The sequence below is a fragment of the Chenopodium album genome, chromosome 12 (assembly GCF_948465745.1).
Source record: "Chenopodium album chromosome 12, dcCheAlbu1.1, whole genome shotgun sequence".
NCBI lineage: Eukaryota > Viridiplantae > Streptophyta > Magnoliopsida > Caryophyllales > Amaranthaceae > Chenopodium > Chenopodium album.
In genome coordinates, this window is record NC_137845.1 from 54,694,091 (window position 1) to 54,712,967 (window position 18,877).

General features: G+C 33.5%; 2 protein-coding genes across 2 annotated transcripts in view; one reads left to right on the top strand and one right to left on the bottom strand.

Annotated features, from left to right (window-relative positions):
- Positions 1-203: 203 nt before the first annotated feature.
- On the bottom strand, positions 204-1,439 carry LOC145572665 (RING-H2 finger protein ATL74-like). Its single transcript, XM_081631632.1, has one exon. It carries the CDS (start codon positions 1,024-1,026, stop codon positions 373-375), a length of 654 nt encoding a protein of 217 aa, XP_081487758.1. The 5' UTR covers positions 1,027-1,439; the 3' UTR covers positions 204-372.
- A 9,050-nt stretch (positions 1,440-10,489) lies between these two features.
- The window catches only part of LOC145570642 (regulatory-associated protein of TOR 1-like), a 30,060-nt gene continuing 21,672 nt past the window's right edge, over positions 10,490-18,877 (top strand). The window contains exons 1-2 of the mRNA XM_081629777.1: positions 10,490-10,751; positions 18,148-18,250. Coding sequence (XP_081485903.1) covers positions 10,551-10,751; positions 18,148-18,250 — 304 coding nt within the window. The 5' untranslated portion in view covers positions 10,490-10,550. The remainder of the gene's footprint in view (positions 10,752-18,147; positions 18,251-18,877) is intronic.

Sequence of the window (18,877 nt, forward strand, 5' to 3'; positions counted from 1 at the left end):
TACATACCAATTTTTGTACTCAAATCCATATATACATTGTTTCATGTATTACAACTTTCCAGTTTATGCACAAAACAAATTTAGTGTTGCTTATATCAAGCATCTAAAATTCTCAATTAAGGAGTAACAAAACTAAAAAATATTAAAACACCAAATAGAAGATGAAAGATGATAGTCAAAAGAATACCTTCCAAAATGGCATCTCAACAAAAAAAAGACTGGTGTAATTGATCAATTTGACTTAGCTATCTTAGCTAAGCTTCTCCCTCTTTTTGTAATACATAACAATCTAACTTTCTTTTTACAGGACCACTAATTTTTTCCACCAATACACAAAACATAAACTAAAAAAAAATCACAATTAATACTAACTCAATTCCCACCACTCACCTCAACCACCACGTGGTCCTGTCTGCCACTGCTGTCACCACCGTCACGTGGCGGTGGCGTCAGTAGGCCACCCCCATCGTTTATTATGTCCCCTCCTGCCGCCTTCGACGTAGAGCCAATAGTCTCTAGTAACGAGTGGCGGCAGTTGGGGCAGGATGAGTGGGACCCAAGCCACGTGTCGATACACGACACGTGGAACCTATGGTTACACTTAGGAAGCACTCTCACTTTATCCCCATCAATAAACTCCCCTAGACAAATGGGGCACTCTGTGTCATCACTTGAATCCATACTCATGTCAGATGACCCTCCTTTACTCCCGTCTGCCCCATAAACGGCAACAGGTATTTTCTTTAACGCGCTTTTCTTAAGCCCGGTGGCCGACATCCGTGCGGCCGCCTGTTCCGCAGTCTCCATCCCGAACCGTGGCCCACACCTTAAAATACACCGTACCATAGAGTTCAACCCTAGAGCACATATCAAAGCACACAATAAAGCAGCCAAGATGATCACCATGTTGGTGTCAAAGTTAGCTTGAGTCAACTGAGTATCCATATTAGACGGTGCTCCCGTCCGGTTATTCGTCGTAGTCGGTGCCGCTACCGCGATCTCCAACAACTTCCGGTGCATCATCATAGCTAGCTATAACAAGAGAGAACTTAAGAAAAAGAGAAATGGATAAGCTGAACTAAGCTAAGCAAAGGGAGATAACAAAAGAGGTGTAATATAAGAAAGGCCAAAAAAGAAGGGGTTGTATGTGTATTTGTAAGGTAGTATAGTTGAAAGGTTGGTTAATTGTTATCCAAATTGGGGACCAAGAGGCTAGTTTTTGTAGGTATAATTAGATGATTCCCTTAAAATTTGGGGTAGTAGTTCTATTTTCTTTAGAAAGTGAAAATTTCTTGAAAAAAATTATAGGAGGAATGATTTAAATTTTTAGTATGAGATTTTTTGGTTTACCTACGTTTGTTTGTTTTGATGTGAAGTGGTACGGTTATACTTGTGGTTTCTAGAATATCTTAAAGTTGATGAAAGCTAGAATGCTACCAATATAAGTTAATTATTGTGAGTAGTAGACAATTGATTTTCTATTTAAAAAACAATTACAATTTATTCAGATTGGAGTATACAACAGTGGTAGTCCTTTAGATTGTATATAAGCATTAAATGAATTTTAATAGTACACTCTTAAATTTAATGACAACACATATATATCAGTCGGTGTTAATAATATGGAGTATTAATCTTTTCTTTATTCTATTTTCTTATATATCGTAGTAAGGGATGTATATACGTAGTGATTTGAGTACTCCGTATTAATCTTTTCTTTATTTTTATTTTCTTATAATAATTCTATGGTAGTCATCTTTAGAATGACTATCATTATATTGATTTTTTTATTGGCTGATATTTGATTTATTTTTACGTTAAAATTAATTATAAATGTTTTTTCTTATTTTTAAAATCAGCCATAGAATCATTGATTACTCTTTTTAAATTAAAACAATGGATGTCAATTAGTTTTTTTTATTTTTAATAAAACAAGTTATTTATGAAGATGATGAAATTAGTAAAAGACACAAGTAGAGTGTGACCTCCTTTATGCTGGGAAAAGGGAAGGTTAGATGGGGTAATATTACCAAACTTTTGGTCCCTCTTTGTTTTGTGGAGAAGGTGTGGAGTGATTTAAGCAGCTGAGGACATATGAAGGGCGGACTATGTAAGAATAAAGTGAACGTGTGATACAATTTTATTATTTTAAAGCGATACACTTTAAAGGTTTAGACAATAACAAGTGTATAGACGTTTATCCTTGTTTGCGGATTAGTAGACATTTTGAGTTAATGTGGCATACAAAAATTGTTCTTCTTGCTTTCAGTTATATATGAAAATGGAATTTAAACTGATATGTTCTTTACATTCTTTATTGGTGACAAAGTTGACTTATGACAATACTTAAATAAATAGCTTGTTATTCAATTTCGTGTATCACAAGAGCAAAGCTGAAAAAAGGAGAGAAGAGCGGGAGGAGAAACAAATGTGAAGTTGTGGGTAAAAAAAATTGATTAAAGACATAAAAAAACACTTTGAGATTTTTGACACAATTTATCACCATTACTAAATACTAAGTGGTTTTATTTTATTTTATTTTATTTTTTATTTTTATGAAGTTTTAGGAAGTTTGGATTATAAAACAATTTAATAGAGTTTGTTTTCTAAATTGATGAGAAACCATCGAATTAATAAAATCCATGTAAAACTCTGTACTTATATGTCTGTACGTATATTCTTGTTTGTAACTTTGCTTCCCATGTTAGAATTTTTTTTTGACAATAAATTTTTAAGGCCAACTCTTAACAAAATAGAAGTATAATGAGATGTAGATGATTTTTTTAGGAGTTGACAATTGTTATTTTTTTATTTTATTTTATTTTATTTTTGGTAAAATTATTTTTTAATGTTTCATGATAATTTATTTTAAATTCGTGTAGACTCTCTCTCCCTTTTGTAGTTGTTGTAATTGCAGCCTATGATTCTATGAAGGATTTGGAGCTATGTGACAAGATTGACAACATTCAATATTTATAACTCTCCTAATTTCATTTAATTATTTATTTATTTAGTTTTAAAAAAAGAAACTTCCACTTACAAAAACCAAAAGAGTCTTGCTTTTTAGAAGGGAACATCTTGGAAAGTTAAGTGGGGGATATCATTCAATTTTCACAAATTTATTTTGGGTCTCAGATCAGAATTAAAAAGCTTGAATCTACAAGTATTTTATTAGATTATCCCAAAAGTTTTTAAGAAAATTTGTAAGAGATTCTTCAACATCTGTGTACACTACTACAAAAAAGGGCTTAGAGAACTGTCGAAATAGTCCTTATAGATCGCCTGAGGACCGTTCTTCTGCTAAGCGATGTATAAGGTTTATAGAACGGTTTGAATAGGCGTTTTGTATACTCAACTATAGAGAACGGTTGTGTTTGATCACAGTTCTCTATTCCCGGCCTAAAATGTGATAAAAATGAAGGAAAAGAGAACGGTCATGACACTTAGCCGCTTTGTTTTCCTTCACCATAGAGAACGGTTTGGTATGCCAACAGTTCTCTATTCCTCCTTTTTTAATAAAAAAAAAGAATTAAAATAATAAATAAATAGTGGAAATCCAAAAGTTTATTGAAAATTCCATTAAATTAATAAATTTTTTTTACAACTTAAATGTAGATGAAAAAGGAATAACAAGATTTAGAAAAAAATCTACAAGAATCTCTTATTCTTTCAAAGTTGTTGTGTTGCTGATCTTCTTTAAGCACAAAATTTGATCTTCTTTAAGCATAGTATTTGATCTTCCATTTATGATTAATCTGCATTAATATGAAAAAATACCATTGTTATACAACTAGCAAAAGAAAAATATCTATATAAATTCTTCTATCAAACGCTTATATCCACAAAACATGTCCAGCAATTAAAACAAAACTCCTACACTGTTAAAACAATTGATGATGAAAAAACATCTAACCAAAATCCAATCAAAACTCTACAATTGTGACAAATACAATTTCAAAATAACATCAAAATTAAGATTTGATTAAGAATCAAGCAAAATCCAACATAAAAAATTGAAATCATACGCATTTGGATATAACGATATCAATACAAATTTTCAATCATATACCAAACACTGATGGGTTTTTGCAGAAGTGTTCAACCAAAAAGACATGATTAATTTGAAATTTAATTTGGCACAACATGAGAAAAAAAAACGAACTTCTCAAATCTAAATCATATATATGTAAAAATAAAAATTTAAATAATGATAGAATCGAAATGGATGAAAAAATATGTCATACAAGATCTGAAACCAAATAAATATGAAATTTAACAAAATAAAGATGAAATGATGAATGATCTACCTTGAAATTGGATCTCATTGACTTCGACCTACTGATACGGCTTTAAAATAGTTCAAAAGGAGTAAAGGACCAACTTAAAATCATCGATTGTGGCCATTGGAGCAATGGGAAATTGCGGCGAAATCAACAGAGGAGTTTCATCATCAGCGTCCGCATCGCTCGCCATTGTCAAGCTTCTCTAATATAAGGTCGATCGAGTATCTCTTTCTCTACAAACAGCCAGATCAGTTAGGATCAAATTCATTGAGGGAAGAACTCTAAACGGATTTGAGGAGAAGAGAAAGAGGAAATCTATGAGAGGGATGAGAAGGAGCGGCTGTTGAAAAGTTAAGATTAAAGGAAGAAAGAGGAGAGTAGTCCTAGGGTTATATTCTTATGTTATCTGATTTTTTTTTTATTTATTATGTTAAATCAAATAGAACGGTTAGCTAAGAAAAGCGTTCTTTATGTAAAGTCATATTTTTTTAAAAAATATAATTAAAAGTCAAATAGAACGGTTATCTAAAGAGGCGTTATATAAGATTCAACATACAAAACGGTCATCTTATCTAGGCGTTCTATAAAATCCTAGAGATCGCCTATCCAACTTAACAGTTGTATACTATGCGTTCCTTATTCCACTTTTTGTAGTAGTGGTGTTAACTTTCATAGCTCCATATTGGACCGTATGTACCACCTAAGAAAAATAATGATATAATTGATAAGTATTTTTCTAAGATTACATTTTATATGCTTAGAAGGAAGGCACAAAATATTATACAACTTTAGTTACATTCCAACTTCCAATTCAGTTAAGCATACAAAACTAATTAACATATTGTTTATCACAAATTTTTATATGTGGTTAGGCACACGGTGTGACCAGCCATTATATTGATTACTTCATTAGTATAATAGATTAATAGGGGTTACTTGGTCAGTGCTAAAGGAGTTACTCAATCAGTGTTATAGAGATTACTTGGTTAGTATCAGGGGTTATTTGATCAATGTTATAAAGGTTATTTTTTTTTTATAAGTAGTCACACCACACACAAGACGAGCACATATAAGTATAGTTCAGAGTATGTCCTTCCGTTGATTATTGAGCATTTGAGCTTAGATAAAAATCATCTTTATATTATCGAATGTACGAAAATGAGGAGACCGTGCACTCTAGATCCATCTTTTGATAAGAACATTTTCCATGTATGTGATATGGATTAAGCATCTTTTTGTTTCGGTTGCTTTCAAACCTAGTCATCGAAATTATACTTTATTTTATTCTAGATTTTAAATACTAGAATACCAAACCTTAACTCCTACCTCTTGGAATTATGGTTCCTCTTGAAGTAACAAGAGTAGAACTTTCTTGTTAGGCTAGCTACTAATAAAGTATATAATAAGAAGATAATAATAATGTACAAAAAGAAATACTTAGTGGGAAACTAGGTGAATTAAACCTACCTTAGTTATCTCATTTTGACTGATTAATTAGTGACTTTTTGAAATATCATTAGAGATGAGTACTACGAGTAGGGACAAATATAAACTATCATCATTAGAAAGTTTAATTTTTAATTTTTATTGTTTTAATAATATAAGAAAGTTTAAAATTATTGATTACATTAATATCTTCCAAGAACCTTTTTACTTTAGTTATCATTGTTGAGACTTGAGATCTTTCTTAGCAAATTGAACTACGCCAGCAATATACTTTTTTTTTTTCCCTTTTAAAGTGAATTTTTATTATTGCATCATTTGGTTGGATTTTCTATTGATTTCATAGTACTTGTACATTTTGAATAATGAAGTTGCACCGTACAATTTCTCTTTTTTAGAGGTCGAATTTAGAAACTTTGACTGTTTTGTTGAAAACTCTTTTTGTCAGGTATATATAGTCTTGTTGAAAACTTCTCAATATGAATTTCAAATATCAATTATTATGAAACGGGGAAAATATATCATATAGGGAGCCATGGATTGGGATCGTCATTATAGTAACTATTTCTAAGCTACGCAAGTATGCATGCCCCATGCATGCTTTCTTAGTACTCAATACTTCGATCTATATGAACTTCTAATGTATTTTTTATGTGATCAAAACTAAAATAGTACAAAGTTTCAGGAGTAGAAAATAAAAATAGTAGAGTGAACACAAAATGTTTACTAATCAAGTTTTATATACATAAACAATACATAATTTATAAATTGAGATGAAAGAAGTATATACCACGCACACTATGTACGGTTAAACAAAGAATTGAATTTGTTCTCATAGGTGATCATTAAGGCTTTCAACGTCAAAATGGAATTAGTTGGTCTTATCTTTTGCCAAACAAATATGGAAAATCAATTTGTTAGATACACCACTTCTACCAAACTATTTAAATACTACATTAAGTAACTCATTATAATGTGTTTATTTTAAACAACCATAATCATAAAACCAATGCAGTCTAAAAGTTATAAACCAATGCAGTCTAAGAGTTATACGGAGTACTTTCTCCATTATTTTCTATTTACACTTTTTAATTAGGATTGTTCATTTCTATATGCGTTTTAGCTAACTTTTGGGTAAAGCTTACAGACAATTAGACAAATAAACATAAATTATGCACACAGCAAGTAGCTCTAATTAAGTTGAATTAGTTTATGTTCAATCATTATTACAAGATGTTTAATTTCTATTTGATGTAAATCTTGTACATAAAAAAGTAATCGTACTCCAAGTATTGTTGGCTTGGAGTAAGGAGTGACTAGTGAGCTCACAAGTACATTGTATCTTGTACTTACTCAAAACAAAATGAAAAGCCTTTTAGTTGTAACTTGTAAGGTGTAAGAATTGTGTTATCAAAGCAGCTTCAATGGTTATAACTAAGGACTTGTTTGCAAATTCAAATAGTTTATAGCTACTAGGTTAACCATTGGAGGAAGCTAGAATATGTAATTAGGTTGGCCAAGCAAATTAATAATTAGCTTTGACAGTCAAAGCTAATTTGCTTGAAAATAACTCAATAAAAAGAAAATGCTAAAAGTTTAAGATGAAAGTAATTAATTAACAATTAAATAGTAAGCTAATACCTAACTATTGAGGCTCAAACTAGTTAGAAAGATAATTAGCTTAAAAACTTATGTGACATGACAAGCTGATTTGACAATTAATTTGTCATTGGAGTTGCTCTCAATCATGTACTTACATATAAGAGAGTAAGAGAGTCGATGGCGACTTTAATTTTTTTGTTTAGTTTAATAATATGTTAAGATTGAAGTCCACTTACCTACACATATACTAAAAGATAATATAATAACCGAGCGACAGAAATACAAAATAGGTGAAGAAATCATATAGAAGAGTACCAAAAACAAGAATCATGAGGCCAATCATAACATATAATTGCATACAAATATAGAAGATGAACAATAATGCTGAGAAGATTTAAGAAGGTCCATGTGACATAGGCAAACTAGTTATTATTACTAAGTTACAAAAATGTTTAGTCAGTGATAAAAGGGAGAATTCATTGGAATGGGTCCGACCTTTATTAACCCCTACTATTATAAGTCATGTGATCGAGCCATGAGACATAAGACGCATCTGCCCGTGACTCGTCGGACCCACGTCCTATAGGGGTTTAATTCCGGCATTGCTCCCTTTCATGTGTGCGGTGTGCCTTCATTAGTTCATTTGTTGAAAGAGTATTGCGGAGTACTTCTAATAGGTGGTGGGCTGGTGGCTGATGGTGTACGTTGTACCCGTTAATCAACCGTTGACACATGTTCAATATGTATCGGACATTTCGAATGATGTGTCCTATAGTAGTATTTTCAAGCCGTGTAACAAAGATATTTTGTTTGAGATTTTATGTACGTGGCTTTGATGATTGACGGTCAACTACCATAGTTCGGTATCATATTGGGAGGAATTATAATAAGGGTATTATTCATCTATTCCCTTTTATCGCACTTGGAAAAAAAATTTCATAACACGCGTTGGTATTTTATTATATTTCAGATGATATCATCATGATATCAACAACCTTATTCAGTGATATCAACGAATACGAAAATGTTTTGTTGGTATCGATACAAATTGTTGTTGGTATCATGTGAAATACCAACACCCTTAATTTAGTGCCAAAAATGTTTTCGTCTGTTTTATTATATTATTAGACTTAGAATAATGAAGTGGGAATAAAAATATAGTAAGTGAAATAAAAAGATGCACGACGAAATAAAGCAGACAATACATCCTTAAGATGAAAAGGACAATGCATATATCATGGCTATCAATCCATCATTGTTACACATGTAGAAATTTTACCAGACTACTCGTACAGTCTTGCAGCTTACTAGTTATGTCTACCAGTTATACAGCAAGGTTGACTTAATTACCTGTGTAATATTTTCATGTCCTATAGTACTCCATATTAATTTTAATTGAATCTTCTTAGGGAGAACGAGAAAGAATGATGGGCAAGATTGCACATCATTTCTTTTTGATGCACATCTTTAATCATTTACGTAATATATTTCTTATTTTGTGTCCTTGAGGTTAATCACACTAGAGGTTGACATTGAGTCTATTACGGAGTATTACTTTAAGACTGCACGAAAAGAATCTAAACAATGTAAGCTCATAATAAATACTTTAAGATACGAAACAATGTAAAACAACCTCCAGTATCCCTTAGCAGCCAATTTCAAACATAAAGTATACATGATAAACTTCATGTATGTTATGAAAGATGCAAGTTTTAACTCATTAAGCAAATCCGTTAAGTTTAGTTTTTATAGAAATTAAAAGTCCTGGCTAGTTGCATGATCAACTGTCCAACTTATTCACTATGCCAACCATATATAAACGAAGTATTATGTAATATAAGAGCACTGAGCACCCGGTGCAAGTATATATGATAGATCGATGTTCGACAAAGCATACACCATCATTATTAAACCATTTGAACATGAATGTAATTCAGCTTAAACGCCATTAAATCATAGTTCATGGATCCCATCACTTCACAAAGAATAACTCATCAGTTTAAACATGAATGCAACAACTCTTTAAAATGGTTACCATCAAATGACCATTCCAAAACAACGCCTTCAAGCTTCAATTCAATGTTTCAGTCCATATCCTTAAACATAGGATACACCTAATCAAAGCATCCATTGCACTTGATGTAGGGGGGCATGCAATAAGCTAAGAGTGCATGTGAGATTGTTATGAAATCATATCCATAACAAAAAAATTGTGTAACTAGTAACTAAAACATTTAATTGTGAAATCGATCATGTGAGATTGTTATGTTAAAAATCATTCAATTGGTGTGACATTATTCATGTTACTCTTGCTTCCTTTTTAACCATGAGTTCATGACAAAAAAATTGAGTAACTAGTAATTAACTAAAGTGCAATTCATGATGGATCTTTGACATCTTTATAACATTATGCTATGTTTCAAAATTGCCTCAAAAATGCAATACATAACTTTAGCTACGGAGTTTAGTTTATTGAAAAATTTATAAGAAGAAACTTTTGATTTTATGCTATCCATTTTGTGAGAAAGGATTTTTTAAATAAAGTGGCAAAAAATGACTGACCTTTTATGTATTTTTGGTTGTGGGATGGGATCTTATGTTAGATGTTAAGATTGTTTTTTACCAACCAAAAAAAAAAAAAAAAAAAAATAAAATAAAATTGGGCCTATAGGGATTGTAGGCGGGTTGGTGGGTGATTGGGTGGATATGGCATCAAATTCACCATCTACCAGTTATCCACGGTGGGTATGCATATGACTTTTGTATCATACCCGCCTACTTACCTGCCAAAGTTGGACTCATACCCACTTCAATTGAGGCGGGTGCGGTGTGGGACCCACATTTTATACCCACCTGCCATTTTAAATGTATTTATCGTCTAAACAAACACGTAGTAACGGTAATGATTAATTGAATTTATAAGTAAAACACACTCCTACTAAACATATTCTTAAATATATTTATCGTAGAAATATTGTAATTATGCTTATGTTATTCTGTTACCAAATAGAGCTACTACAATTACAACCTACTTTTCTTAAACCCAAAGAATAAATATCCTAAGTCCTAACGGAGTCGACTACTCGACTATCAAGTCAATTTTAATGTATACGAGTATTTTCGAGCAAACTTTAAAGAGAGTCAAATTTGGTGGCTAATACTTAGTATGTTGCAAGCATTTGTTAATAAAACCTTAAATAATGTTAGGACTAAACCAAGAAAATGGACCTTTACTCCATGAGGTCTGCACCCTGGGCGAGTGCCACTCTTGCCGATGTCGGGTTGTACCGAAGTCGTGCCGAGGAAGTTTCCGACACCACTAGCGCCAGTGGTACGATGTATTTTCCTCCAAGTATTGAGTTTTACGAGGATTCTGTCCCCTCTGACAGTGGGTTTGTTTCGAAATGGCGGCTTAAGGATCGAGTAAGATTCCTATTTATATTCCTAGATCATCTTTGTTTTTGTTGTTGTTGCTTTGATTGATTTATTTAGAGAGTGCCGCTAAGACAATGATGTACTCCGTAGATGGGGTTTGATCCCAAGTGTTGAGTTGCTTTGCTTCGGTTTTTTATTTGATTTTTTGGGTGTGGAGTGAGGCGCAAGGACAATGATGTAGACGGGGTTTGGTCATAACTCATAAGTGTTGAGTAGCTTTGTTTTAGGTGTAATTGCTGCTTTTATCTTGTGTGAATAGAATTATATGTGAATTGGGTAAATTGTATAATGTATCAAAAATCCGTGAATGTTGATTTTGTTTTAGGGCCTTTTTGGTTGTTGCTGTTGTTGTTTCCATTTAGAGAGAACAGCAAGGACAATGATGTAGACGGAGTTTGATCCCAAGTGTTGACTTCCTTTGCTTCGGTTTTTTATCTGATTTTTTGGGTGTGGAGAGAGGCGCAAGGGCAATGATGTAGACGGGGTTTGATCCTAAGTGTTGAGTAGCTTTGTTTTAGTTGTAATTGCTGCTTTCATCTCGTGTGAATAGAATTATACTATGTGAATTGGGTAATTGTATATTGTATAAAAAATTTGTGAATGTTGATTTTGTATTAATATTGAGTAGAGTTTGGGTGTATTTCTTTGAGATTGTAGAAATCTGTTGTTGGATAACGAGTTCTTCAGCTTCAAATTTTCCGAATTAGTGGATTACATGATATACTCTTAGTTGTGTGTGGTACTTTTAGGAAGTCCATATATCATATTTGTGGATGGTGAACCTTGCTCGTGTCGAGATTATCATCAATTAATCAAATATGTGAAGAGTGAACCTTGCTTGTGTTGAGATTATCTTCAGTTAATCAAATTTGTCAAGAGTGAACATTACTCGTGCTGAGATAATCTTCAATTAATTTTCATCGAGAATGCAATGCGGTATGACCACTATGCACAATGGAGTGCATTAGATTCAGAAACTGGGAGAATCTAACAGTGCTGTATGGATTTGTGTGAAAAATGGTATAAATAATTAAATGGAGAGATGAACTATATTGAAAACCACAGATTGTTGAATCTTTTAGACTCATTAAGTACTTAAATGTCTATAATTTGCTGTTAGGAAGACAACTACAGAAAATTAGAAATTGATTTTTTAGCCTATAAAGAGCTTGGAAATACTCCGAAGTATTAATCATCTGGAAATTGGAAAATTCTCTGAGCTCTCCTGGAATTGCACTTTGGTATTGTTTGTTGGTTAGATAATGTGTTCAGTAGTTCATTCTTCCCTGGTTACTTGGTCAGTAGTTTCCTAGGATGCTTGGTTCCATGTATCGGAATGGAAAGAGTTGCCTTTTTTGGTCAATTCGACATAGACTTGAGAGATCGGGTGAAGATTGGAGAAGAGGTGATTTGCTAGTGCTTTAGCCATTGGGAGATATCTTCTGGAAAGCAGACATCATATAGGTGAAGAAACTAATGAGAAAGCTAGATTTTGTGTTTTTGGATATTGCTTTTGTGGATACAAGTTGTCACAAATTGTACAATCGATTTCCAGAACAAATGAAGAAGAAAATGAAGCAGAAAACTCAAGAACTTTTAGAGAATTTTAGAGAGAGAAAATAGGAGAATTTTTGTATTAGATTTTGTAGAAATGAAAAGCTTACCGCATATTATTACAACAGGGCTATTTATATTTTCCTAATGTAAGGAAGAAGAAAATCTGGAAGCATCCAAAATCCAGCAGTCAAGAGTAAGTTTGTTATAACAAACTTGCTGACTTGTATAATTCTGTTATAACAGAATTTTGGGTTATACTAATGTGACTTGCTGTGACTTATTGCTGAATCCTTGGAATCCTTATCAGTATGTTTAACATCCCCCCTCAAACTTGGGATGGTATCAATCATACCAAGTTTGGAAATGAGAAACTCATGTTGTGCTGAAGGAAGGATTTTAGTAAACACATCAGCAAGTTGATGTCCTGTAGGTAAATAGCTCAAATGTATCAAACCTTGAAGAACCTTGTCCCTAGTAAAATGACAATCGATTTCTATATGCTTAGTCCTCTCATGAAAACAGGATTCTTAGCAATATATATAGAACTCTGATTGTCACAGTGAAGGGTAACAGGTTTAAGCTTATCCAATCCCAATTCAGCCAGCAGATTAACAAGCCAAGTAACTTCACTTCACTAGCAGCAGATGCTAAAGCCCTGTATTCAGCTTCACTGGAAGAATTAGACACAGTCCCTTGTTTCTTAGATTTCCAGCTAATTGGAGAAGACCCTAACATCATCACATAACCAGATATAGATCTTCTGCTATCAAGACAGGAACCCCAATCAGAATCTGAATAAGCTTGCAAAACAGGTTCAGCTGAACCTTTAAGTAGAATTCCTTTACCAGCAGTACAAGCAACATATCTAAGAGTATGATAGAGAGCTTGCAAGTGAGTAGAATCAGGTGACTGTAAAAATTGACTCAGATGTTGTACTGTATAAGAAAGATCCGGTCTTGTATGAGTCAGAAAATTGAGCTTACCCACCATTCTTCTATAATACTCAGGCTCACCTAACAAATCATCATCTTCAGCTGTTAGCTTTAAATTCAGTGGTAAAGGTGTTACTACAGGCCTGAAATCACTGAAGCCTGAATCCTTGAGAAGTTCCTTAGTGAACTTTTTCTGAGTCATTGAGATTCCACAATCAAGATATCCAATCTCTATTCCCAAAAAATAGTGTAACTGCCCAAATCCTTGATTGTGAAGATTTCATGCAAATGATCCTTAAGAGACTGTATAGCATGAACATCATTACCAGTAATAATGATATCATCCACATAAACAGCAGCCAAAACCAAAGAATCTCCAGATCTTTTAAGAAACAGGCTACTGTCATACTGAGATTGTTGGTAACTAAGAGTTCTGAGTTCTGCAAGTAGCTTAGCAAACCATTGCCAAGATGCTTGCTTGAGGCCATATAGAGATTTTTGAAGTAAACAGACCTTGTTTTCAAGATTAGGAATGCCTGCAGGAACTTGCATATAAACAATCTCATCCAAATCACCATGCAAGAAGGCATTATTGACATCCAATTGGAATAAGGACCAAGATTTAGAAGTTGCCAAGGAAATTAAACACCTGACTGTAGCAAGCTTGATTACAGGTGAAAAAGTTTCCTGATAATCAATTCCATACTTTTGATTATACCCTTTAGCAACTAATCTTGCCTTGAACCTTTCAACAGTCCCATCTGATTTTAACTTGACCTTATACACCCATTTGCACCCTATTGCCTTTTTACCCTTTGGCAAATCAACTAAAACCCAAGTCTGATTAGACTGTAATGCTGCAATTTCCTTGTTCATAGCCTCAACCCAAGCAGGATCACAAGAAGCCTCAGCATAACATGTTGGTTCTGCTATATTGTCCAAAGAACCAATAAAAGCTTTATGTTCAGAAGATAAATTCTCAAAAATAACCATATTGCACCAATGTTGAGATTCAAGAACAGTGTGTCTCTTAGCAGGTTTAGAATGTGGAATGAAGTCTTTATGGTGTTTTGGTGGGTTGATAGGTCGAGTAGATCTTCTAAGGATAGGCTGATCTTTAGATTCAGACAGATTCTAAACTGATGCAGGAACAGATGGTGTTTAGGTTATTTTGTGGTGTGGAATTGTGAGAGTTTGGGCTATTTTGTGGTGTTTGGCTATTTTGTGGTGTTGACTGTAAAATGTAAAATGTAAAATGTTGGGAATATCATCATCAAAATAAGTTGGAATAGATGATGATAAAGGCAGGAAAATTTGAAAAGGAAGATTAGAGACAGTTGTGCTTGGATCAGAAGTAGTGTAGGGCAGATTTTTCTCATAGAAAATTACATCCCTGGTAACATGAATTTTACCGGTAGAAAGATCTAGAACCCTATAACCCTTTTGTGATGCTGGATATCCTAGAAAAACACAAGGGTTTGCTCTTGAATCAAATTTGGATCTGCCTTGTTTGATGGTAGACATATAACGCAGGCAGCCAAACACTCTAAGGTGGTCAATATCAGGTTTTTGGTTGAAAAATTTCTCAAAAGGAGAAACAAAACCAAGGCATTGTAGAGGCATTCTATTGATTAAATGAGCTGCTGTCAACACACACTCTCCCCAAAATCTTGCAGGAACCTTGACTGAAAGAAGAGAGCCCTAGCTGTCTCTAAGAGGTGTTTGTGCTTCCTCTCAACTACCCCATTTTGTTGAGGGGTTTCTGTACAACTAGACTGATGACAAATCCCTTCTCTAGCATAGAACTTCTTCATTTCACCCTCACATAACTCTGGTGCATTATCTGTTCTGACTTTCTTGATTGTGGCCCCAAACTGATTACCAATAAACACTGCAAAATCACATAATACTTGGACAACATCTGATCTATTTTTAAGCAAGAAAATCCAAGTAAATCTTGTAAAATCATCTACTATTCTCAGAAAAATATTACAACCATTATGAGTGGTTACCTTATTTGGTCCCCATACATCTAAGTGTAACAACTCAAAAACCTTAGATGTTTTGATGGAACTATGACCAAAAGACAATCTATGTTGCTTAGCAAAATGACAAATCTGACAAGTACAAGATACTAAATAGTCCTTAGTATCTAAGTCAGGTATGACTTTATTCAAATTAGCTATTGGCATATGACCTAATCTTAGATGCCATAGCTTGACATTATTTATAGAACTAGAATCTAGGACAGATTCTTGTGGACAATGAACTGCTGCACAACTTGACTCTTGGCAACCTTGAAAGAAAGACCTCTCCAAGCAATACAAACCATCTTTTAATCTACCAAAGCAGCAGTGGCTTCGTCATAGGGCCCTGAATGTAACATTCATCATGAGAAAAATAAGCCACACAATCCATATCCTTACACAATTTTGGAATTGAAATCAAATTGAATTGTACATGCATCACATCTTTCAGCACAAGTTTATCACCAAAACTTATTGTTCCCTTATTTTGAACACTCGGTTTTCTTCCATCAGGTATAGTAATATTACTAGCAGAATTATTCAAACTATGATAATTCTGGAACAAACTAAAATCATGACTCATATGATAAGTAGCTCCACTATCAATAATTCAATGAGAATTACTGAAAGACAAAAGACAGAAGTACCTGCTACCATTGCAGCTATCTTGGTTTTCTCATCTTCATTCCTTTTGTCTAGAAGAGATATAAGATGATTGTATTGATCCACAGTAATGGTTGTAGTTCCACTTGCTTCATTAGGCTGCTGAGAATCATCCTCAACATCAAACTCACCATGTACTGCTGCTGCAATACCTTTTCCCTTCCAATTCTCCTTAATGTGAGGTGGATAGCCATTAATCTTCCAGCATCTCTCAATAGTGTGTCCTGAGATCTTGCAATGATCACAAAAATAAGGTGAAGGTCTTCTTGAAGTATTGTTCCAAGGCTGGCTGAGAACTTTGCTGTGCTCCACCTCTTTGCAAACCAGTATTAAACATTCCAGTTGGTCTGTTTCTCTGCTGATTACTAGATTCATAGAATCTTCTCTTATGTGCTGCTGCAAAAGCTACTCCCTCACCTGAATGTGAAGCAGTATACACTTCTCTATGCCTTTCTTCTTGCATTAACAGTCTATATGCATGAGAAATAGATGGAAGAGGAAAAATCATCAAAATATTAGCTCTGACTTGACTGAATTCTTCTCTCAACTTCATTAGAAACTGTATAAGTCTCTGATCCTCTTGTGCCTTCAAGATCTTCTTAGTAATATGACATGTGCAGTTAGCACAAGTACAAACAACAGGCAAAGGATTTTGAGCATCATACTCATCCCAGAGCATCTTCATTTTAGTAAAAAATGTAGAGATATTCTCTGATTCCTGATGTATGTCTGCAAGTTGCTGTAGTATAGTATAACTCTGTGTGTTCCAGAGGTCTGACCAAAACGTTCTTCCAAGTTTATCCATATTTCTCTAGCATTGTCAAAGTATAGTACACTTCTAGCAATTGTAACATCAAGAACTTGAATAAACCAGGAAATGAGTGTGCTATTACACCTATACCAAGCCTTATGCAATACAGTGTCTGTTGGTTCAGGTTTCTCAATTGATCCATCAATGAATCCAAGCTTATTTTTAGCTGATAATCCAATCATAACAGTTCTCTTCCAGTCATTGTAACCACTACCATTGAATTTTTCAGAAACTAGTTTATACTGTGAATCACTAGGATGTAGATAATAAGGTGATGTAGGATCAAGTGAAGGATCAGATTCAGTTTGTGCAGCCATTGAAGCAATCAGAAATTTGCAAAATCAAACTAAGAATCTCAGATTTGCAATGCAGATCAACAATATCAACACCAAAAGAATTAAGCAGCTAGAACAATCAATCACAAATACTTGCAGATTTCTGACTTTTGATGAAGAAATTATCAGAAAAAACAAATTTGAGATCGAAGAAATTCTTACAAAATTGTAGAATCAAACGTTTGCTTCACCAAATTTTGATTAACAGATCAGAAATGAGCTCCATAGCTCTGATACCATGTCACAAATTGTACGATCGATTTCCAGAACAAATGAAGAAGAAAATGAAGCAGAAAACTCAAGAACTTTTAGAGAATTTTAGAGAGAGAAAATAGGAGAATTTTTGTATTAGATTTTGTAGAAATGAAAAGCTTACCGCATATTATTACAACAGGGCTATTTATATTTTCCTAATGTAAGGAAGAAGAAAATCTGGAAGCATCCAAAATCCAGCAGTCAAGAGTAAGTTTGTTATAACAAACTTGCTGACTTGTATAATTCTGTTATAACAGAATTTTGGGTTATACTAATGTGACTTGCTGTGACTTATTGCTGAATCCTTGGAATCCTTATCAGTATGTTTAACACAAGTAAACAAAGAGGCAGGATAAGGATGGCTGACCTTAAATGCTGGCTCAGGAATTTATGGACAAGGGCTTGGCTTGTCCTTATCATTCATAATGGCTTAGATTTTATGTCAATCTTGAAGTATCAAAATAGAAATTTATGCTCATAATGTGGTTTCTGCTCATTTAGTACTTAGAAATTCATCACTTTGAAATTGATCCTAGTTGCCAATCATCGGGTTGGCTGTTGAATATTTACTCAAACATTATCTTTTTTTATTATATTTTCATGTTTTAGGTCACAGAAATTTCTCAGAATTTGATTTTGAATCAGATATACCCGTATATTGGCTTTTGATGCGCAGTGCTGACATTCTTTATTCCTTCTATCATGACTCTGATTTTTCCTAGGATGAGATGTGGTTGTTCAATGCTTACCACTTAAGAGTTTGTCAGTAGATCCATCTCTTACAATACCAATATATTTTTGCAGACGTCGACGATAATGGCAGCTCTTGTTCTATGTCTAAATATCAATTGTGACCCACCTGACGTTATTAAGATATCTCCATGTGCGAGGTTGGAGTGCTGGATAGGTACGTCTAACTTCTTTCATGTTTATTTAATTGTAACATATGTTACTTAGATTTGGCTAGACTAATAATTGGATTGTGATCCCGGGCTCATTGTGCACCTGAAGAACCTTATGGCTAAGTTCCCTTTAGTGATGATGACGATTCAATGGATTTGGAGATGAGATGTTCCTAATGTTTTTGTGTTAAGTTCTCCGTTACTTTCATATATTTAGGCAAGAGAACTATTCTTAATGATATTTTACTGGGGGTAAACGAACTTACTCTATATAATTTCGCTACTGAAAATTTGGGAACGCCTTTAGGGTCAAGCAAGCTTTTTTAGCATCTTTATGGTCAATTTTTTTATTTTAATGAGAAAATAGTCTCCTTGATTATTTGATTAGTATGTAGTTGTAGATTTTTTAGCAACATTACATCATACTAAGTTTAAAATGTTACATTGAAGGTGGCATAGTTTTGATTAGGAAAATTTGAAAAATACCACCATGTAAAGTAGTGAATTTTGACATTATCACCTCAAGTTTTTTTTATTTAATTGTACCACCTAGTTTTTTCCAAAACGCTAAAAAGTACCACCATTTTTCCGAGTGACGTCATCATGGGATTGTGTTAGTGTTTTCGCCCCAA